General features: G+C 37.8%; 1 protein-coding gene across 2 annotated transcripts in view; it reads left to right on the top strand.

Annotated features, from left to right (window-relative positions):
- CAMSAP2 (calmodulin regulated spectrin associated protein family member 2) overlaps positions 1-19806 on the top strand; it is a 154522-nt gene that overhangs the window by 129239 nt on the left and 5477 nt on the right. The window contains exons 11-15 of one of the 2 annotated variants that reach the window (XM_027843406.1): positions 94-2314; positions 4817-4953; positions 5410-5630; positions 7284-7356; positions 11143-11258. In XM_027843406.1, coding sequence (XP_027699207.1) covers positions 94-2314; positions 4817-4953; positions 5410-5630; positions 7284-7356; positions 11143-11258 — 2768 coding nt within the window. Of the gene's footprint in view, positions 1-93; positions 2315-4816; positions 4954-5409; positions 5631-7256; positions 7357-11142; positions 11259-19806 lie in introns of both variants that reach the window. The other variant, XM_027843405.1, reaches the window with a different exon arrangement.

Here is a 19806-nt window from a genome sequence, read left to right as displayed (position 1 = left end):
TAGAAGTTTCATCCCAAATTATTTAATTATATTTGAAGATGTTCTTTTCTTGAATTCCCTAAGGAATTTATCTCATTTTTTTTCTTCTTGAAGGTCATCAGTGCATGGAGTTTCATTTGATATTTCTTTTGACAAAGAAAATAGTGTCCGGAGATCTACTGCAAACAGAGGAATCACTCGATCTCTTAGTAATGAAGGTCTTACACTAAACAGCAACCGTATGCCTAAACACATTAGGAAAAATTTGTCCTTCAAGCCAGTGAATGGAGAAGAGGAGACAGAAAGCATTGAAGAAGAAAATAATACAGACTCTCAAAGTGACCTCAAATCTTGTGCACCTCATAGTGCGATTGAACTAAATTCTAATGAAAATATTCATTATAAGCTTCCAAATGGAGCTTTGCAAAATAGGATACCTCTCGATGAGTTTGGCAACCAGATTGAAACACCAAGCATTGAAGAAGCCTTACAGATAATTCATGATACTGACAAGTCTCCCTGTGCCCTCCAGTCAGACCAGATCACAAATGGGTTCTTTCTTCACAGTCAGGAAATGAGTCTCCTTAATTCAGATTTCAAACTAAATCCACCTAGTCCCGATGTCATAACTGATACAAAAGGCGCTCTGAGCCCTGTGACTGACACGACAGAGGTAGATACTGGAATTCACGTTCCTTCAGAGGATATTCCAGAAACGATGGATGAAGATTCTTCTTTGAGAGACTACACTGTTAGTATGGACTCAGACATGGAAGAACCTTCCAAGTGTGTTCAGGACTATGAAATGCGAGTTAGCAACCACGGAGAAGCTTTAAGTCCTTGCCCAAGTACTATGAGTACCAGGTCTCAACCAGGCAGCAGTGCTTCTTCCAGCTCAGGAGTTAAAATGACGAGCTTTGCTGAGCAGAAGTTCAGAAAACTGAATCACACAGATGGCAGAAGCAGTGGGAGCAGTTCTCAGAAAACTACACCAGAAGGCTCTGAACTCAATATTCCTCATGTTGTTTCTTGGGCCCAGATCCCTGAAGAAACAGCTCTTCCTCAAGGAAGAGATACTACCCAGCTACTGGCTTCTGAAATGGTCCATCTTAGGATGAAACTAGAGGAAAAAAGGAGAGCTATAGAAGCGCAGAAGAAGAAAATGGAAGCAGCTTTCACTAAGCAGAGGCAGAAAATGGGCAGAACAGCCTTCCTCACTGTAGTGAAAAAGAAAGGAGATGGAATATCCCCTCTTCGAGAAGAAGCAGCTGGTGCTGAGGATGAGAAAGTCTACACTGATCGAACGAAGGAAAGAGAATCACAGAAAGCAGATGTACGGACTAATAAATCTGCCACAGAAGTAATGAAAGACAGTATTGACAACTCTCAAGGCAAATGGTTGAAGTCTCCAACCACACCTGTAGATCCTGAAAAGCAATGGAATTTGGCAAGCCCCTCTGAGGAGACTTTAAATGAAGGAGAAATTTTAGAATATACAAAGTCCATCGAAAAGCTAAATTCATCTCTTCATTTTCTACAACAAGAAATGCAACGTTTGTCATTGCAACAAGAGATGTTAATGCAGATGAGGGAGCAACAGTCTTGGGTGATTTCACCTCCACAACCTTCTCCGCAGAAACAGATTAGAGAATTTAAATCTTCTAGGCAGACAGGACTGTCATCTCCAATTGTGCCATTCTCTTCGGACTCCCCTCGTCCAACTCATCCATCTCCACAGTCTTCTAACAAGAAGACCTCCTCCTTCCCTGTTAAACTTCAAAGGACTCCTAGACCAAATGAACTGAAAATAACCCCTTTAAATCGCACCTTAACCCCCCCTAGGTCTGTAGATAGCCTTCCTCGGTTGAGGAGATTCTCACCAAGTCAAGTTCCCATTCAGACTAGATCTTTTGTGTGTTTTGGAGATGATGGAGAGCATGTGTGTGAGCCTCAGTTAAAGGAAGCTAAATCTACAGAAGAAGTAAAGGAAGAAGTAGAATCCAAAGGGGCTTTGGAACAGCATGTTCACAAACTAGAGGAAAAGGAGCTCAAACCTATGGAGTCATCAGTTTCTGAAGTATTGTCACAACCCATTACAGAGACTGTGTGTCTCACACCAAATGAAGATCGAGTAAATCAACTCGCCATACCACCTCAGACTTGCACTTTGCCGGCTCCAGCTCCAGCTCCTAAAAATGTTAATTTAATTGAAGTTTCCCTCTCAGACTTGAAACCTCCTGATAAGGCTGATGTGTCTGTTGAAAAATATGAAGGAGAAAGTGACAAAGAACAATTTGATGATGATCAGAAAGTATGCTGTGGATTCTTTTTTAAGGTATGTAATTTAAGTTGTGCTGACATCTGCCAGATAACGTATGAGATTTGTTGCTAAAATATCCTCTTTGAATATAGGCATCAGTTTCATGTTTACAAAATGCCTCCGATTCCCCTCCTTCCTATAAGTCCCCTGTAAAAAGTCTTTTTAAAATTAAAATTTTTCATATCTCTTAAAGAATTGCCAATTTGGGAAAGGGACTGGAAAATGTGAATCTTGCATTTTGGATTTATCTCTAGCTGTTTTTTTTTTTAAACCCATTTCTTCTTTTACATGTTTCTTTTCTATTAAATTTTTATTGAAATCTTTTGTTTTATTTGTCACTTTAATTTCCAAATATATCCTTCCCCCTCTCCTACTTAGAGAGCCATCCTTTGTAATGAAGAATTAAAAAAAAAGGAAAAAGAATTAATTCAGCAAAACTAATATATCAGCTTAGACTGATAGTATATGCAATTACATATTTTTAAAAAACTTTGTTAAATTAATAGGACTATGTAAAGTATATCCATTTTCATAATGTATTAAGGCATATGGAAAATTACCATATATAACTGGAGTGAGGAAGGGAATACTCAGCAAATCATGGTTTCTCCTGGAAATCTAAAATATCTTCTTCAGGCCTATATTGTGGAACATATTCCTAAACTGGCCAGCAGAGGGCGGCCCTGCATTGGCCATCTGCATGAGGGACCAGTAACACATGGGAGTCCAAAGAGCTTTGAACAAACCTCTCAGAGGAACCTTGGGGAATCGGCACAGACCAACATGTCCAGAACAGAACAGGCTTGTCCACGTGTCTGACCCCACCTGAGTACAACACAAAACTACTGCTACTGTGCCTTGAGATGTGTTTAGGTTATTAAGGTTGCCTGTGTCTACATTAGTATTTGAGCCACCATATCACAAAACATCCCCTACACTCAAGAATGTTGTGCTCTACTTAGGAGAACATTGAGTCTTGTCACACAAGCAGCTGTCATCGTAGCGTTGCCTCCGTGGACATCTCCATCCTGTACTTAGAATAAGCTGGCTCTTTTTTTAAGCCTGGGTATGATACTTCATGTTTATCACTCTTGAACTTTACCTTCAGCCATCTTGTTCCAGCCTGTTGATCGTTATCTGTCCCTTCCAGCTTAATTTCCTTCATCTCTTTGCTAAACAATATTCTTTTGCAAGGACAGAGCCTGTTGCCCTCTGTTAGAGATGTTCTTTTAAGTTGATATGAATCTATTAATTAGTGTTGGATTTGATCATTCAGTTCTAAGCCCTTTTAACTGTGTTCTCATCCAGTCCACATCTTTCCCATTTTTTCACACTGATGTTATATTTTTAGCTTGTGAATAAGTTATTCTGTTAATACCTGATTACTTCATTTTTCCAGATAATGTTAAATAATCTCAACGAATTCATTGTATGTTTACTTTCTTTTTTTATCCAATATTTTATTAGTTTCTTTTTTTTTTTAACATTTTGAGTTCTAAATTCTCTTCCTCCCCTCCCCATTCATTGAGAAGGCAAGCATTGTAATATAGGATATGCATACATGTGCAGTTGTGCAAAACACATTTCCATATTAGTCATATTGTGAAAGAAAACACAGAAATATTGCCCCCCCAAAAAAAAACCAACAAGAAAATTAAAGTTAAAAAAGTATGCTTTTACCTGCATTCTGACTCAGTTCTTTTTCTGGAGGATGGATAGGATTTTTCATCATAAGTCCTTTGGGATTGTATTGGACCATTGTATTGCTGAGAATAGTTAAGTCATTAACAGTTGATCATCATACAATATTGCTGTTACTGTGTACGTGATGTTCTGGTTCTGTTCATTTCACTTTGCATCAGTTCATGTAAGTTTTTCCATGTTTTTCTAAGAGCATCCAGCTTGTCATTTCTTATGATAAAATAGTATTCCATTACAATCATATACCACAACTTGTTCAGCCACTCCCCAATTGATGGACATACCCTCAATTTCCTATTCTTTGCCACCACTTAAAAAGCTGCTGTAAATATTTTTTGTACATGTACTTTCATAAATAGAGTCTTTTCTGGTACCCAATATCTACATACGTTAAAATACTATGTAGGCATGGGTTCTAGTCCCTGTCTGCCATCTTTGTGGCTACATTACCCCAGATGAGTTATTTAACTTCTCTGATCTTCAGTTTCTCATCTATGAAAGAGGTGGTTGGACTAGATAACCTCAGTGGGCCCTTCCAGTTCTAAATCTATGACCATATGAACAAAAGAACTATTTTGAAATTCAGTATTATGACATATGGTTTTATATAAATTTTATCTGTCTTGCATCACCTTATACTACCTAATGTGAAATATACCTAGTAGATTTGCATAAATTTTCCATAATGGCCTGTTGTGCAAATAGTTCATGTTTCCAGCTGGAAGCACAGCACTACCAAATATGAAACATTTGAAAATTAGAGTGTAGTCACCTGAGGTTGTTCATCTGCTTTCTTCTAAATTACCCTGTTGTTAGGATGATCAAAAAGCAGAGAATGATATGGCAATGAAACGGGCAGCTTTGCTGGAGAAACGATTGAGGAGAGAAAGAGAGACTTTACTTCGAAAACAGCAGCTAGAAGCAGAATTAGAACATAAGAAGGAAGAAACAAGGTAATTGAATTTTTCGTATATTAAAATAGTATGTCTTATTCATTTGTATTAATAGGGTTTAAGTATGCTGGGATTATTAATTCTGTAGTATGCTATGCATGTAGACAAATGTATTAATTTTTAAATGTTTTTTAGTTTTCAGAGTATCTTCAGACCATATTTTCCCCTAAATGAAGTAGCATATTCCCATGAGGCTAAAGTATTTAAAAGTCTAATTGTAGAGAAATACAGTTTCAAAGAAAATTAAATTTCTATAATTGAGTGGTATCCTTTGTGAAATAAAATTAATGGTTATTTCAGGAAAATTATTTGTGAACACAGCCAGATTTCTTTGGAATGCTTCTGATACCTAACAATTACTTTTTGCTTGTTTCATATAAACATATTCTTTCATATAGTTATTGCTTTAAACTGTGATCTATAATATTAGGAATTTAACTGTATTTGATTTCATAGGCGTAAAACTGAGGAAGAACGCCAGAAGAAAGAAGATGAACGAGCACGTAGAGAATTTATTAGGCAAGAATATATGAGAAGAAAACAGCTGAAACTCATGGAAGATATGGATACAGTAATTAAGCCTCGCCCTCATGTAGCAAAACAAAAAAAGCAGCGGCCAAAATCTATTCACAGGGATCATATTGAATCACCTAAAACACCAATCAAAGGTCCACCAGGTAACATCTTGTTAGAAAGAGTCTGTTCATATAAAAACACCAGCTTGGTTTGAGATACTAACTTGGCCTTGCATTGATTAGCTTCTTGTGCTAAATTGATAAATCTAATTTAGAAATCTGCATGCATCTTAATTGCAAAGCCAAAATTAGCAGATGAAAGTTATGTTAATAGTAATGTGTTATGTCTGCATGCATATATATAGCAACACAAGTGTGAATGTTAAAACCCCCCAATATAAACACTAACCTTTTGTGGTACTTTTGCCACTGTTGTACACTTTTCAATTTACTAACCCATTCTTGCACTTGTAAACTTAGGAATATATTATAATTTGGGAAACATGAAATGGACAAGAAGGATTTCAGCATAATAAGAAATGTAAGGTAAAAAGTCCTTTAAAAGCTCCTTTAATGTAGAAACTAATTAAGGATCTTCATTTCTTATATCTTTAATTAATATCTTTTCTCTTTCATTTCTGCATGGTTACTTCTTATTCCCAAAAATTCTTATTTTCTTATGATCTAATATTTTGGAAAATTTGGCAAGATTCTCTTAGTCTTTTTAAAAACCTAAGAAAATTTGCAGTATAATAATTACATGCAACAAAACATTGTTGCTCATATGCAAAAGAATTATGTATTGGTTACATTTGATCCACTACTCAGTAGATATCTCTATGAAAAAAAATCACATAAATACTTCAAGTATGAGGGATTTCATAGGATCATAGATTTAGAGCTAAAAGGGAGTTTGAGGTCATTTAGTCCAATCCCTTTGCTTTTCAGTTTCAGAAACTGAGGTCACACAGCTAGTAAGTGTCTGAGGCTGGATTTGAACTCAGGTTTTCCTAACTCCAAGTTCCATACTGTATGTGCTGTAACATGCGCCATTATTTCACCGATATATAAATTCTCCCTCCTGACACAAGTCACAGCCCTTCTTTTCTTTATTAAGTGGCTTAACCTGAGTTGTTGCAGCCCAAACAGCTCATCACATAGTGGCTAACCTAGTGATAAGAATCTGAATTTAGTTGGGCCAGTCCTCAGACAGCTAGACAGTCCGTCAGCACACCCCTACTCAAATGCTTTTTCTTCTTGTCAGAACTTGCCCAAGGTCAAGTCCAGCTGGCGTAGTCTTTGTCAGTATGAGGACCTCCATGTTATAAGGAGTCATCAGACTGGAACTTTAATGGAGAAAATATTTAGCATTGCCTAAAAAAAGTTTCTGTAATTAAAAAGCTTAATTTTTCCGCCTACCAATGAAAGATTTCTGAAAAAGCCTTATGACTTGCAGCATTCAACTTTTTGGTTTTTATTAAAATCTTTCCTCATGGGATTATTGTTACATATGTTGGTTTAGAGCTTGCCTTCTGGAAATAACAAATTTTAGCAACAAATTAAGATTATACTTGTTTATCATGAGTATGTCAGTTATGTGTTATATATTTATGTTTACATGTTACAAAATTGACAAACTATATATGTGCATGCAGCATATTACAAGTTAAGATGAATACTGAATGAAAAAAGTATTGTAGAAGCTCAGTCTCCATATGCTGGTGTTATCTAATGAACAGACTCTTTGCTATTTGCCTGTTTAAAAAATCTAACTTTGTTTTTATCCAGGGTCACGAATTTATCGTGTTTTTTCAGTCTCTAGCCTTTCTTTGGCATCACTGAACACAGGAGACAATGAGAGCGTGCATTCAGGCAAGAGAACACCAAGGTAAAGTAGTAATTATTAACATTTTTATTGGAAAATTATCTTCAGTTTTCTCAGTTTGAATGTCATAGAATCTCTTATAATGCCTTGTACTCATTAACCTTTCATTTAAATCATATCCATAGTTTTACCTAAGACTAACTTTTCTTTTCCTTTAGAAGACTTTTTTCCCCTGGTCATTGATTGTCAACACTTTATGCTGTTCCTGAAAACACTTATATCTACGAATTGTCACTAACTAAAATCGTGCTAAATAAAATTCCCATGGGGGGGTGGGATAAAGGAAAAGTGAAATTATTTAGGTTGGTAGTGCTAGTTGTCTTTTGGGTTTATTGTCTCTTTAGAGTAATGATTTTTTTTGCTACTGATGTGTCAATTTATTACTTGAATTCAGTTTTTATACCATTGATCCGCATAAAAATCGGCCCCCAAGGGAAATAACCAGAGTTGGATTGGAAGGGACCCCAGAGGCCATCTAATCCAACCATACCAAAAATGAGAATCCAATGTAGCCATGCCACTGGTGGCCCCCTTCCCCCACCCCGCCTCAGTCATAGAACCTTTCCTTAAAAACCTTTAGTGAGGAGAAACCCACTGTCTTTTGAAGGAGACAGTTCCACTTTGGGATAACTCAAAAGTATTAAGAAGGTTTTCCTTCTAACCCTTTCCTCTGTTTGTGCTCCTGGAGCCAGGCAGAATTAGGCTTGATCCTCTTTCCTTTAACAACTGTTGAAGTACATTAATACAACTATCTTTCCCCCTGCTAAGTCTTCTCTTTTCTAGACTACAGATCACCAATTCCTTCAACTATGCTCAAAATGCATGCTGGTCATCTTTTATGAGAAGATAAAGGGGCCCAAAGAACACTGCTCCACTCCCATGATTATTAGTGAGAATTAAGTTTTCCTTTTTTTTTTCTTCTTTTTTTGGTAAGGCATTTGGGGTTAAGTGACTTGTCCAGAGTCACACAGCTAGTAAGTGTTATGTGTCTGAGGCTGGATTGGAACTCAGGTCCCTCTGACTCCAGGGCCGGTGCCCTATCCACTGTGGCACCGAGCTGCCCCTGAAGTATTCCTTTAAAAGAATGCAAGAAGGGATTCTGAGTGAAAACCAATTTGAAAAAGGATATGAAGAGGTAGAGGGGAATCTTGCCCTATGTCAGAAGGTCCTGGGATGGTAATGTGAAGCGGGGTCATGAAGACCCAGCAAACACTCAGTGACAGTAACAGACCTGAAGCCCGTCCTGGAGAGGGAGCTCTGGGTCCTCTGCTTGTCCTCCAGGGAACGGGGCTTGGAGCTACAGGTACCACCAGGTGAGGGCCAGAAGACAGAGAGGCAGTCCTGGTGGTGGACAAATCCCTACTGAAAGTGACTGAGGGCAGTAGAGAGGCCTGCTGTCCTTCTGGGACATGTATCTAGAAAGCTACAGAGAACCTTCCCAAATTTGTTAAACCTGGTGACTACCACTTGTTTCTGGTGGTTTCATGTGGGCACAGGTGAGATTGCCAAAAGGAATCTAGAAAGTAAGTCTCAGAAATGGAAGACCTTAAGGCATAAGTCGTCTTTTTTTTTTTTAATCAATTTGGGGATTTGTTACACCAGTAAATCTCAGGGAATGAGTTTATTTTCCTTTTCTGGCCATGGTCTTCCTTAGACAGAATTCTGTAATGCAGAATATATAATTCTACACCAGTCAGAATTCCTTACCATCTTGAAAGGAACCCAGTGGCTCATTGCCCGCAGTTTACCTTGCTTATGCTGCTCTTCTCGATGCACGCTGATCTTAGTATCCTTCTTCCATTCCTCATATTTCTTCTCAATCTTCTTTGCTTCTTGTTTAAAATTTCTTCCTCAGAAGTCAGTTTTTGCCTCCTTATTTTGTCCAGGGCATAGGCCATACCACCATCATACCACTGTCAGTATGGGGGTGCAGTTGATGAGTGGGATGCAGTTCTTCACCAACACCTTGGTCTGTGCCAGCTCATTGTTGGACATGTAGACCACATCAGTGATCCTGGTTTGCAGTTACAATGTCTGAGTCCCAAGAGAAGTTGTCCATGTCTAGCCTCTACTTAGTGCTTCTTGTAACCGCCCCATATTTGTATGTGTGAATGCAAGTAAGACCCATTCTTGGTGTTGAGTAGCTAGTGGTCCAGCTCATAGTTGGGCCTCTTATGTAAGGGCTTCTTCTTATGCCCAACATTGCAGCATTTGGGCTAGTTGTCATAGAAGATATACATAAATTGTGTAGGCTGCTGTAAGTAGTGTTTTCATTACTGCATATCAAAGGCTAGGGCTTTAGATGAGAAAGAGGTGGATTTGGGAAGTTAACAAGTGGTAAGAACATGGTGTCTGAGAATAGGATTTATATTTCTGGACAGCAATTTAAAATGCAGGAATGATATATTCCTGTCCAGGGAGAGTATATATACCTGACAAAGGCTTATAAAAATGTATTTGTCCAGAGTCTTGAAAATCTAATCTGAAGACTAATGAAATGAAAGGAGGAGGGGGAAAACCACCTAGATATATCCCTCAAAATAAATAATAGTAGAAATACCCAGATACACCATGGGAAATAAACATCTATAGGAGCCAGCAGTAAAACCCATGATCCAAGAGATCTTCACAAATAAAGTGTGGGTAGCAAGAAAAGTGAACTCGAGATCCTAATACAGAGAAGCAAATTTAACCTTATAAGTATCACGGAGATTTAGTGGGATGAAACCCTTGATTAGACCTACAATTCTGGGACAGAATACCTTAATTAGAAGAAGCAGGATAAAGTAGGGGGAGAGAGGGAGGAAGCAGTATTAAGAAGACAGATTCATGAGAGGAAATCTAGGAATCAAAATGAAAATATGTGATGGGGAGAGCATTTGTATAAAAACCAAGACAAGTAGAACAAGCAGTATTGTCATTGGAATATACTGTAGACCAGCAGGACAGAAGGAACAGATTTATAGGAGTTTCAGAAACATCACAAGCCTGGCGTGAAGAAGACGTGTTATAGTAGTGTTGGAGGGGTAGGACAACCCCAATTAAATGAACATCTACTGCTCCTCTCTCTGCCTAAAGCAGAGCAGCTAATAATTTCTTGAAATGTTAATGATAGTTTCATCCTTCAAAAGATAGAACAACTAGTGAGAAACTATTTTTCTGGACCTCATTCTCACCCACGAAGGAGGCATTTTGAGCTGAGGATGACGAGGAAAATGAAGGAGAATAAAAAAGGGGTATTTTAAAAGCTACATTGGGAGAAGGATATCAAAGAAAAGATAAGAATAATACTTGTAGTAAATGTTGCAGTAACTACTCGGGACAGAGAACAAGAATTGCTGCTTAGCCTTTCCATTTTCCCTTCCAGTGAGAAACAATTTTGGACTGGAAAGATCCTAACAAAAATGGCGAAGGGAGAGTTGACACACAAGTTAAGTAGGGAGATAGGAGTAAGCTGCCTTTGATGAATTCAAGTAACCAGGCCCAGATGAGCTATATCTGCACTGGCAGATGTGATTTCTGAGTCACTGTCAGTGCATGATTATCATACATGACTATACATATTTTAATGGACTTTGTTTTTCTTGCTTTCTAATTTTGGGGAGGAGGGAGAGAGAATTTGGAACTGCAAAAAAGATTGAATAAAAAAAGATTGTGATACACCCACAGTCTATAAAAGACAGAAATTATACTATCTAGTTCATACTATCATCCTTTGTAATTTGTCTCCTATTCATTTCCCTTGAAATATTCTTAGTTTGAAATGAACAAACTATTTTATCTCTTTAGGTCAGAGTCTGTAGAGGGCTTCTTATCTCCAAGTCGCTGTGGCAGCCGAAATGGTGAAAAAGACTGGGAAAATGCATCTACAACCTCTTCAGTAGCATCTGGGACAGAATATACAGGTGAGTTTATGAGCTGTTTTTAGAGAAATAATTGAATTTAAGGACAGCCAGGTGGCACAGTGGATAGAGCACCAGCCCTGAATTCAGGAGGACCTGAGTTCAAATGCGGCCTCAGACACATAACACTTACTAGCTGTGTGACCCTGGGCAAGTCCCTTAACCCCATTGCCTAGCCAAAAAAAAAAGAAAGAAGTAATTGAGTTTGAAATATTTATTAGAATAAAGGTGAGTTTTTCTTTTTAAAAAAAAATTAGGCTCTTTGGATATCTTCTCCCCTGTCTCACGTGTACAAGAATCTTCCAAGTTTAGGCTAAACACAATGTAGAGGGCCAAATTGTTTGGCTTTTTTTTTGTTTTCTTTTTTTTTTGTTTGTTTTTAATATATCCAATTTTTATTGTATAGGCCAACTTAAAACATGACTTCTCCTAAAACGTTGAACTAGAATATAGTCCATGTAGATCTCTCTTGAATTTATTGGGGGGTAGACAGGCATAGAAGAGAGGTGGCTTATTTTAGAAATACAAAAATAATTTAAAAGTAAAGAAAATTTAACAATTGGAATTAGGTAAATATAAATAAAAAGTGGATTTTTTAAAATAGTAAAACAATATGTTTTCCACAAAAAACACATACACAAATATACCCAAATTTAAATTGAAACAGTGGACTAAAGTTTAGTTCCATAATATCTTGCTGAATCGAATTCAAACCAAAAACACTGAGAGATAAACAAAGTAATTCTCCTTTTTTTTTGTGAAGCAATTGGGGTTAAGTGACTTGCCTAGAGTCACACAGCTAACGAGTATTATGTGTTTGAGGCTAGATTTGAACTCAGGTTCTCCTGACTCCAGGGCTGTGCTCTATCCACTGCACCACCTAGCTGCCCCTGACAAGGTAGTTCTTCCTGCCTTTCGGACCAGTCCTCCTTGCCCTTATGTGTGGGTGTATCCCAGGGCTGTGTTCTTAACTCTCTTCTCTTGTTCCCTCATCCTTCGTTTCAGTGGTCTTGTTGATTTCCATGGATTCAGCAGTCACCTCTGCACAAGTGACTTAAGTCTAGCATCTAACCCTACTCTTTCTCTTGCGCTCTAGTCCCTCCTCTTTAGTTTCCTGCTTGACATCTTCCCTGGATGACCTATAGGCAGATGCTGGGCCTCGTCACGTCCGTCTGCCGCATCCACCTCGTTCTCATACCACAGCCTAGTCCGGGTTGCCCTGCCTCTGGTCTCTCCCCCTCCAGCCCACCCTACACACAGCTTCTGAAAGGACCTTCCTAACATACTTGTCTTACTAAGTTATTGATCTGCTTAAGAAACTATAGTGACTTCCTACTGCCTTTGGAAGATATGAATTCCTTTGGCGTTTAAAGCCCTTCACAGGCTAGCTCCAACCTGTTTCAAGATTATACAGACAGGAGGTCCCAGAAGTCTTAGTGTAGTTTTAAGCTATGAAATTTAAGAAGAGTTTGGGGGGCGGGGGCGGGGATGATGAGTTCTGTTTTGTACAGATTGAGTTTGAAATGCCTGTGGAACATCCAGGGACGATGTCAAGCAGAAAGTTAGAGATGAGGGACTAGAGCCAGGAGAGAATATAGGACTGGATGTTTAGATCTGAGAATCATTTGTGTGGAGATGACAATTGAATTCATGGAAGCTGATAAAATCATTTAAGCTAAGCTTAAAACTGCACCAAGACTTCTGGGTCACCTTTCATTGCTCCCTTCTTGTGCTGTATGTTCCAACCAAATTTAAATTGTCCGATTTGATATTCCCTGTTTACCATGTTCCATTTCCCACTCTGTACCTTTGCACAGGCCACTCTGCCTAGAATCCTCTCTCTCCTCACCTCTTCCTCTTGGAGGAAGGAAGCCTCTTTAACCTCTTAAAGCTCTCTTTAAGACAAATTTGAGATTGATATAAGCCACCGCCTCCTCCTTCTCCACGAGCCCCTCCTCCCACATTATTGTGTTTTTATTTTGCATACATGCCACATTTACTTACCTGTCAACATATCGCATCCCACTTTAGGGACAAATTCTCCTTAAGGGCAAGGACTATCTCTCTTCTATATCTGTGTCTCCAGCGCCTGCCTCATAGTAGGTATTTCATAAGTGCTTGTTGACTGATTATATAAAGTACACAACTTTAAATATGGGCACTCAAGTATATAGCAAGTAATTTATAAAGGAAAATATCTCAAAGGAAGACAGAACATTAGTAATAATGGTCTGTTGAAAACTCTTCATATCAAAATGTGAGACAAAAAGAAAATGAGAAATTATAAACTTAAACAGAATCTTGAAGAAACTAGAGAGCAAAGAATATGCTTTTTTCCCCAAATACACATAGAACGGTCATAGAAATTGATTAGTTCTAGGTCACAGGCAAATTGTTGAAATTTTGTCATGAAATTAATCATCAACAAGTATTTCAAAACAGAAAAAAGGACTAGATGTTAAGATTTGAGCCATTTGTCTAGAGATGACAATTGACTCATGGAAACCGATAAACTCATTTAAACTTTGGCTATTAAAGCTTAAAAAGGCTGCTGGGTGGCACAGTAGATAAGAGCACTAGGCTAGGAGTCAGGAAGACTCGTCTTCCTAAGTTCAAATCCAGCGTCAGACACTTACTAGCTCTGTGACCCTGAGCAAGTCATTTAACCCTGTTTGCCTCATTTCCTCATCTGTCAGATAAGCTGGAGAAGGAAATGGCAAACCACTCCAATATCTCTGCCAAGAAAACCCCAAATAGTCAGACATGACTGATAAACAACTGAATACTGACAAACTTAAAGCTCTTAAAACTTCACCAAGAACAGAGAAGAGGATTATATAAGAAATGGAATTTCTCTTAGTTAAGATACACACACACACACACACACACACAATTAGTTTAACAAGATAGTAACAATATTGCTCTTTGTGTTACCTTTCACTTTTTTCTGTGCTTTTGAAAAGGTGTTTTATAGAAGCCTCCATTTTTCATTTCTTTCACTACCCACTAACCTTCCTTGTACCCTGTTTTCCCCTGAGTGGAAGCCTTTTCCATTATAATAAATGTGTATAGTCAAGCAGAACAAATCAACATATGCCATTCTGACCCTAAGTAAAATTAGAAAGGCAGAAATTTTTAGATAATGCATTTACTGCCGTAACACCACAACACTCAAAGGAGATAATGTTAATATGATCAAAATATGCAAGTCTGTATGGAAATGAAAAAATGGCTTCTTAAACAGTGCCTGGTTAAAAAAAAATTACAGCATTAGTTAACTTCATATGGTACTTTATATGCCAATATCTGTTGCATTTGATAAAATGAGAAGAGCTTGAAAAGGTCCTTCAAACCAATTCAACGGGCATGTAAGTGATTATTTCAGTGTGAAAGTGGGCTTAGGAGATGGTGAAAATTATGGTTTGGGGTTAAGAAATAAAAAATAGCTAAAGGTGTTAACAACTGCTCATATACCCAGAAGCCTTAGAGAGGTTAAGATATCCTCATGGATGGATGGATGGACAGACAGATAGGTAAGGCAGGCATTTATTAAGTGATTAATATGTGCCAGGCACTGTGCTATGTGCTATGTGCTATTCATACAAGCAAAAAAAGACAATCCTTTCCCTCAGGTAGTTTTACTTTTAATGGGGAAAGACGTTTCAAAGGGAGCTGGCTGGGAGAATGGGCACAGAAATATCTCTAGGATGAGAAAGCTTCGATTGAAGGACTGGGAAAATCTGGAGAATAAGAAGTGGATCTAGGAGAGAAGGGAGCCTGAATGGTCTGGGCACTTAATGAAATGGTGGCCCCAGACAGGAACTCACCCATCAGAGGAAGAGGGCCGCAGGGGTAAAGACCTTTCCAGGGTGAAAAGGTGGAAAAGTCCAGAGAATCAGGAAAAGATTTAGTGTGTCCTGGATAGAGCAAGTATCAAAACAATATCACATGCAAAAATTGAATTGATTTGATCTTAATAGACAGGAAATGACTGCTTCTGTGATTGGTTAATGACATAGAAGCGATTTCTGAAGCAGTTAGTGCTGTCCTCTTTTTCAGAGTAAAGGTTCAAATTAACACCAAACTCAAAGAATAAAGATCTGAAATCAACACTGCAAACAATTACAATAGCTGCAACATGATGTATTCAGACAACTAATTGGTTGCTAAAAAATATGACTGGTATGAAGGAAAAGGCATTGATAGATTTATCAGCATTTCCTTGGAAATATGACAACTAATTAAAAAGCACTTATTAAGTGCCTACTATGTGCCAGGCACTGTGCTGTGTGCTGGAGAGACAAATAAAAAAGTGAGACCATTAGTGCCCTCAAGGAGCTTATGTTCCAATAGGTAGATTAGACACGTGCTGGGGGATGGTGACCAGGCGAAAGGGAGTTTGATCTGGTAAGAGAACAAGAATTATAGGTGCCACAGGGATAGTTGTTGAATGGCTGGATCAGAGTAATTTTTAATGGTTCATTATCTGAATTGAACCTCTTTAATGGAGTACTCTAGCTATCTGTGCTTGGTTCTGTGATGTGTAACATTTTCATCAATAACTTGGATAAATACATCCCTTGGTGTACCTGTCAGATATCTAGATGACACAAAAACTGAGAGGGATAGATAATGCGCTGGGTGACACAATGGACTCGATCTTCCCCACTAGCCATCATCCTGTTTCCTCTGTTTTGTGACTAAATTTCTTGAGAAAGGCCTTCTACAATTAGTGCCTCTATTTCTTTCCTCTCTTACCTCTCTGTCTATAGTGTGGCTTTTAGGCTTGTCATTCAACTGAAATTACTCTCCCAAAGTTAACAGTGGTCTCTTAATTACCAAATGTAATGATCTTTTCTCAAACCTCATCCTTCTAAACCTTATGCATCTTTTGGCATTGTTGATGGCACTCTTCTCAATACACTCTTCTCTCCAGGTTTTTGTTACATTGCTCTCTCATGGTTCTCCTACTTGTCTGACCTCTTGTCTGTCCCTCCTTCTCAGTCTGTTTTGCTGGATCTTCATCCAGGTCATGCCTGCTAACTGTAGGTACCCCTACGGTTCTGTCCTGAGCCCTCTCTTCTCTTTACTATTTCACTTGATCTCTTTAGCTCCCATGGATTGAATTATCATCCCAGTATAAATGATTCTCAGTTTATTCAGTTCTCTCCTAACCTGGTCTCATGTCTTCAGTTGCCTACTTGACATCTCATACTGGATGTCCCATAGGCTTCTTAAATTCAGTGTGTCCAAAATTGAACTTAGTATTTTTTCCCCAAAAACTTACTTCCTTATTACTCTCAAGTGTATTACCATCTTCCTAGGCACCCAGCCTTGCAACTTAGGTGTCATTCTTGACTCTTCACTCTCTGTAGCCACGCCCCTCCTCCTCCTCCCCTGTATCCACTCATTTACCAATTCCTGTCAATTGTACTTTTGTATCATCTCTCATATATTCCCCTGTCTGTCCTCTGACGTGGCTGCCACCTCGGTACAGGTCCATATTACCTCACGCCTAGATTAGTATTAGTAGACTTCTGGTTGGTCTCCTTGCCTCAAGTCTTTCTAGACTGCAGTCTCTTTTCCATCCAGCTATCAGAGTTATCTTCTTAAAGCACAGTTCCATACTCAAAAAACTCCAGTGGCTCCCCGTTGTCTTCAGGATTAAATATAAAATCTTCTGTTTGGCTTTTAAAGCCCTTTATAACATGGCCCCTTCCTACCTTCCTACCTTTCATGTTAACTTCCTTCCAAACAGTGACACCAGCTTCCTTTCTGTTCATGAACAAGACACTCCATCTCCTGACTCTGCATTTTTACTGGCTTTCCACTCTAACTGGAACTTTCTCTTGCCTCTGTCCCCTGTATCCTGGAACCTTTTCCCAGTCCTGCTTAATATTAGTGCTTTCACTTTGATATTATCTCCAAATTATTCTTGTTTGTGCACAGTTATTTGCATGTTGCCTCCCTCTTTAGATTATGAGCTTGTTGAGGGCAAGGACTGTTTTTCCCCTTTCTTTGTATCTCCTGTGCTTAGCACAGTACCTAGCCCATAGTAGTTCCTAATGAATGATTGTTGAGTTGACAAAGATCTTGACAGGCTAAAATATTGGACCATATGTGATAAGATGAAATTAATATAGATAAATGTAAAGTTTTACATTTGGGTTCAAAAAGTCAGTTTTACAATTTCAAGTTGGGAGAGGCATGGCTAAATGTTCATCTAAAAAGATCTGGAGTTTTAGTAGCCTGCATACTTAATTTGATTCAGCAGTGTGACATGACAATCAAAAAAGCTAATTCAAGTCTTAGGTTTATTAGAAGACTGTTAGTAAGAGAAGCATAGTGCCCTCCAGGACTTGAAAAATGATGGTCCCTCTGTGTCTTGCCCTTGTGAGATCATATCTGGAATAGGAATATTGTATTCTGTTCTGGGTGCCATGTTTTAGGCAAGACATTGATAATCTGGAAAATGCCCAGGGGCAAGCATTTAATATTGTGAAGAGCCATGTGTCCATCACTTACAAGAATAGGAAGGAATTAGGGGTGTTTAGCTTAGAAAAGGAAGGCTTAGGTGAATGGGGAAGTGCACATACTAATTGGCACCCAATTTTTGAAAGACTAGTACATAGATGAGAAAATACACTTGCTTTGCTTGGTCCTGAAAGAGAGAACTAGGAGCACAAAAGGTTAAAATTACAAAGTGACAAATTTAAGCTTAATTAAAGGGAAAATGTTATAACTCCTAGTGGTGTACCAAGATGGAATGGTTTGTTTTGTAAGGGTAGAAAGCTCCCTCTCTCCAGAAACTGTCAGATAGAGGCTAGGGGACCACTGGACAGATGGGCTGTGGAAGAGATTCTTGTGTCAGGGATAGGCTCTGCTGAATGGCCTCTGAAACCCCCTGAGATTTTTTTTAAATAATGGAAAATATAACTGTTTCACTTGTATTTGAAAAAAAAAATGGAAATAATCTGTATGTCCAGTGATTGTATGGCATGGTTGAAATAATTGTGATATTTTAATGTAACATAGAATGTTATTGAAATTAAAAAATATGACAAATATAAAAAATAACCAATGTATTGAAAGACAGTTTGATGGAAAATGAGGGGGAGGGGGTTGAATTAGAAAAATATATAGTATCCTAGCATTATAGATTTAGACTTGAAAGAGAACTTACAGACCATCTTAGTGCAACCCCCCTCATTTTGCAGGTGAGTAAACTGAAGACCAGAGAGGTTAGATAATGTGGTCAGGTCACATAGGTGCTAAGGGACAAAGCTAGACTTTACATTTGTGTTGATTATATTTTTAAAAAGTCAAAACAAATTTCTTAAGTCACGGGGGGGAAAAGATAAGAAAGGAACAGAGAAAAATGTTACCATTTTGCTAACTTAAAAAAAAAACAGATCATGAATAGTTTGGGATTTAAGGTTTTTTGGTTTTTTTTTTTAATGAAATATTCTTAAGTATAATCCTGAATAAAAAGAAGAATGGACATTTAACAAACTGAAAGACTTTCAGATTTTTATTCTGAAAGCCTCAGAACTTAAGGGAAAATTCGACATACAATATCCAGGAGAAATGTAAGGTAAACATTAAAGACCAATTATAAAGAACTCAATAAGGTCAAATTATTTACTTCATATATGTGAAAATATTAGCAATACTCTTATGATGGTCATCATTATTTGGGTAGTTTGAAAGAAGGACTCTGAACTATGTATGATAGAGTGATTCTTAAAAAATAAAACTGTAGGAACAGATAAAAAGGAGTAATTATCTCATACAAATGAGGCATAAAAGGAAAAACTGATGCAGAAGAAACTAGTTAGGGGGAGGGTGGGTAATGCTGGAACCTTACTCATCACGAATAGGTTAAAGAGGGAAATATACACATATAGTTTTCTAAATTCAGAAAGAAATAAGAGGGCAAAGGGGATAGGGTGGGGAGAGAGGATATGGGAAGGAGTTTTAGAGGGGTAGGTAGTTAAACAATAGGAGAGCAAGGTAGCAGCTAGAAGTAAAAGAGAGGAGTGAGAAGGGATAGGGTAAATAAGGTGAGAAGAATAGTGAGGAAAAACAGGAAGGAAGAAAATACACAAGTAATTGTAGCTTAGTATATGAGTGGGACGAATTTGCCCATAAAATGGAAATAGTAGATTAAAAATTTGAATTCAACAGTATATTGCTTTCAGGAAACATAAAAATTAGAGATACATAGAAAGATAAAATAAAGGTCAAGAGTAGAATTTATTATGTTAAAAAAGCAGGGGTAGAAATCATGATCTCAGATAAAGTTAAAGTAGATTTAATCAGAAGTGAAAAATAGAGAAACTACACCATGCGTCAACAATATTATGCAGTAGTATTTTAGACCATTTAAAATACCTAAACAGTTTAAAATAACTGAGTGTATATCTGCTAAAACAGACACAGGAACTATAAGAACTTAAACATAAAACATTTTTTATAGAAATAAACTCAAATCTAAATAATTGAAGTAATATTTATTGTTCATGGGTAAGTAAAGCCAATATAATTTTTT

The sequence above is a fragment of the Vombatus ursinus genome, unplaced genomic scaffold (genome assembly GCF_900497805.2).
Source record: "Vombatus ursinus unplaced genomic scaffold, bare-nosed wombat genome assembly UNPS02014909.1, whole genome shotgun sequence".
In the NCBI taxonomy this organism is placed as follows: domain Eukaryota; kingdom Metazoa; phylum Chordata; class Mammalia; order Diprotodontia; family Vombatidae; genus Vombatus; species Vombatus ursinus.
The sequence above is the reverse complement of the archived record's forward strand: the minus strand, read 5'-3'. Positions and strand labels throughout refer to the sequence as shown.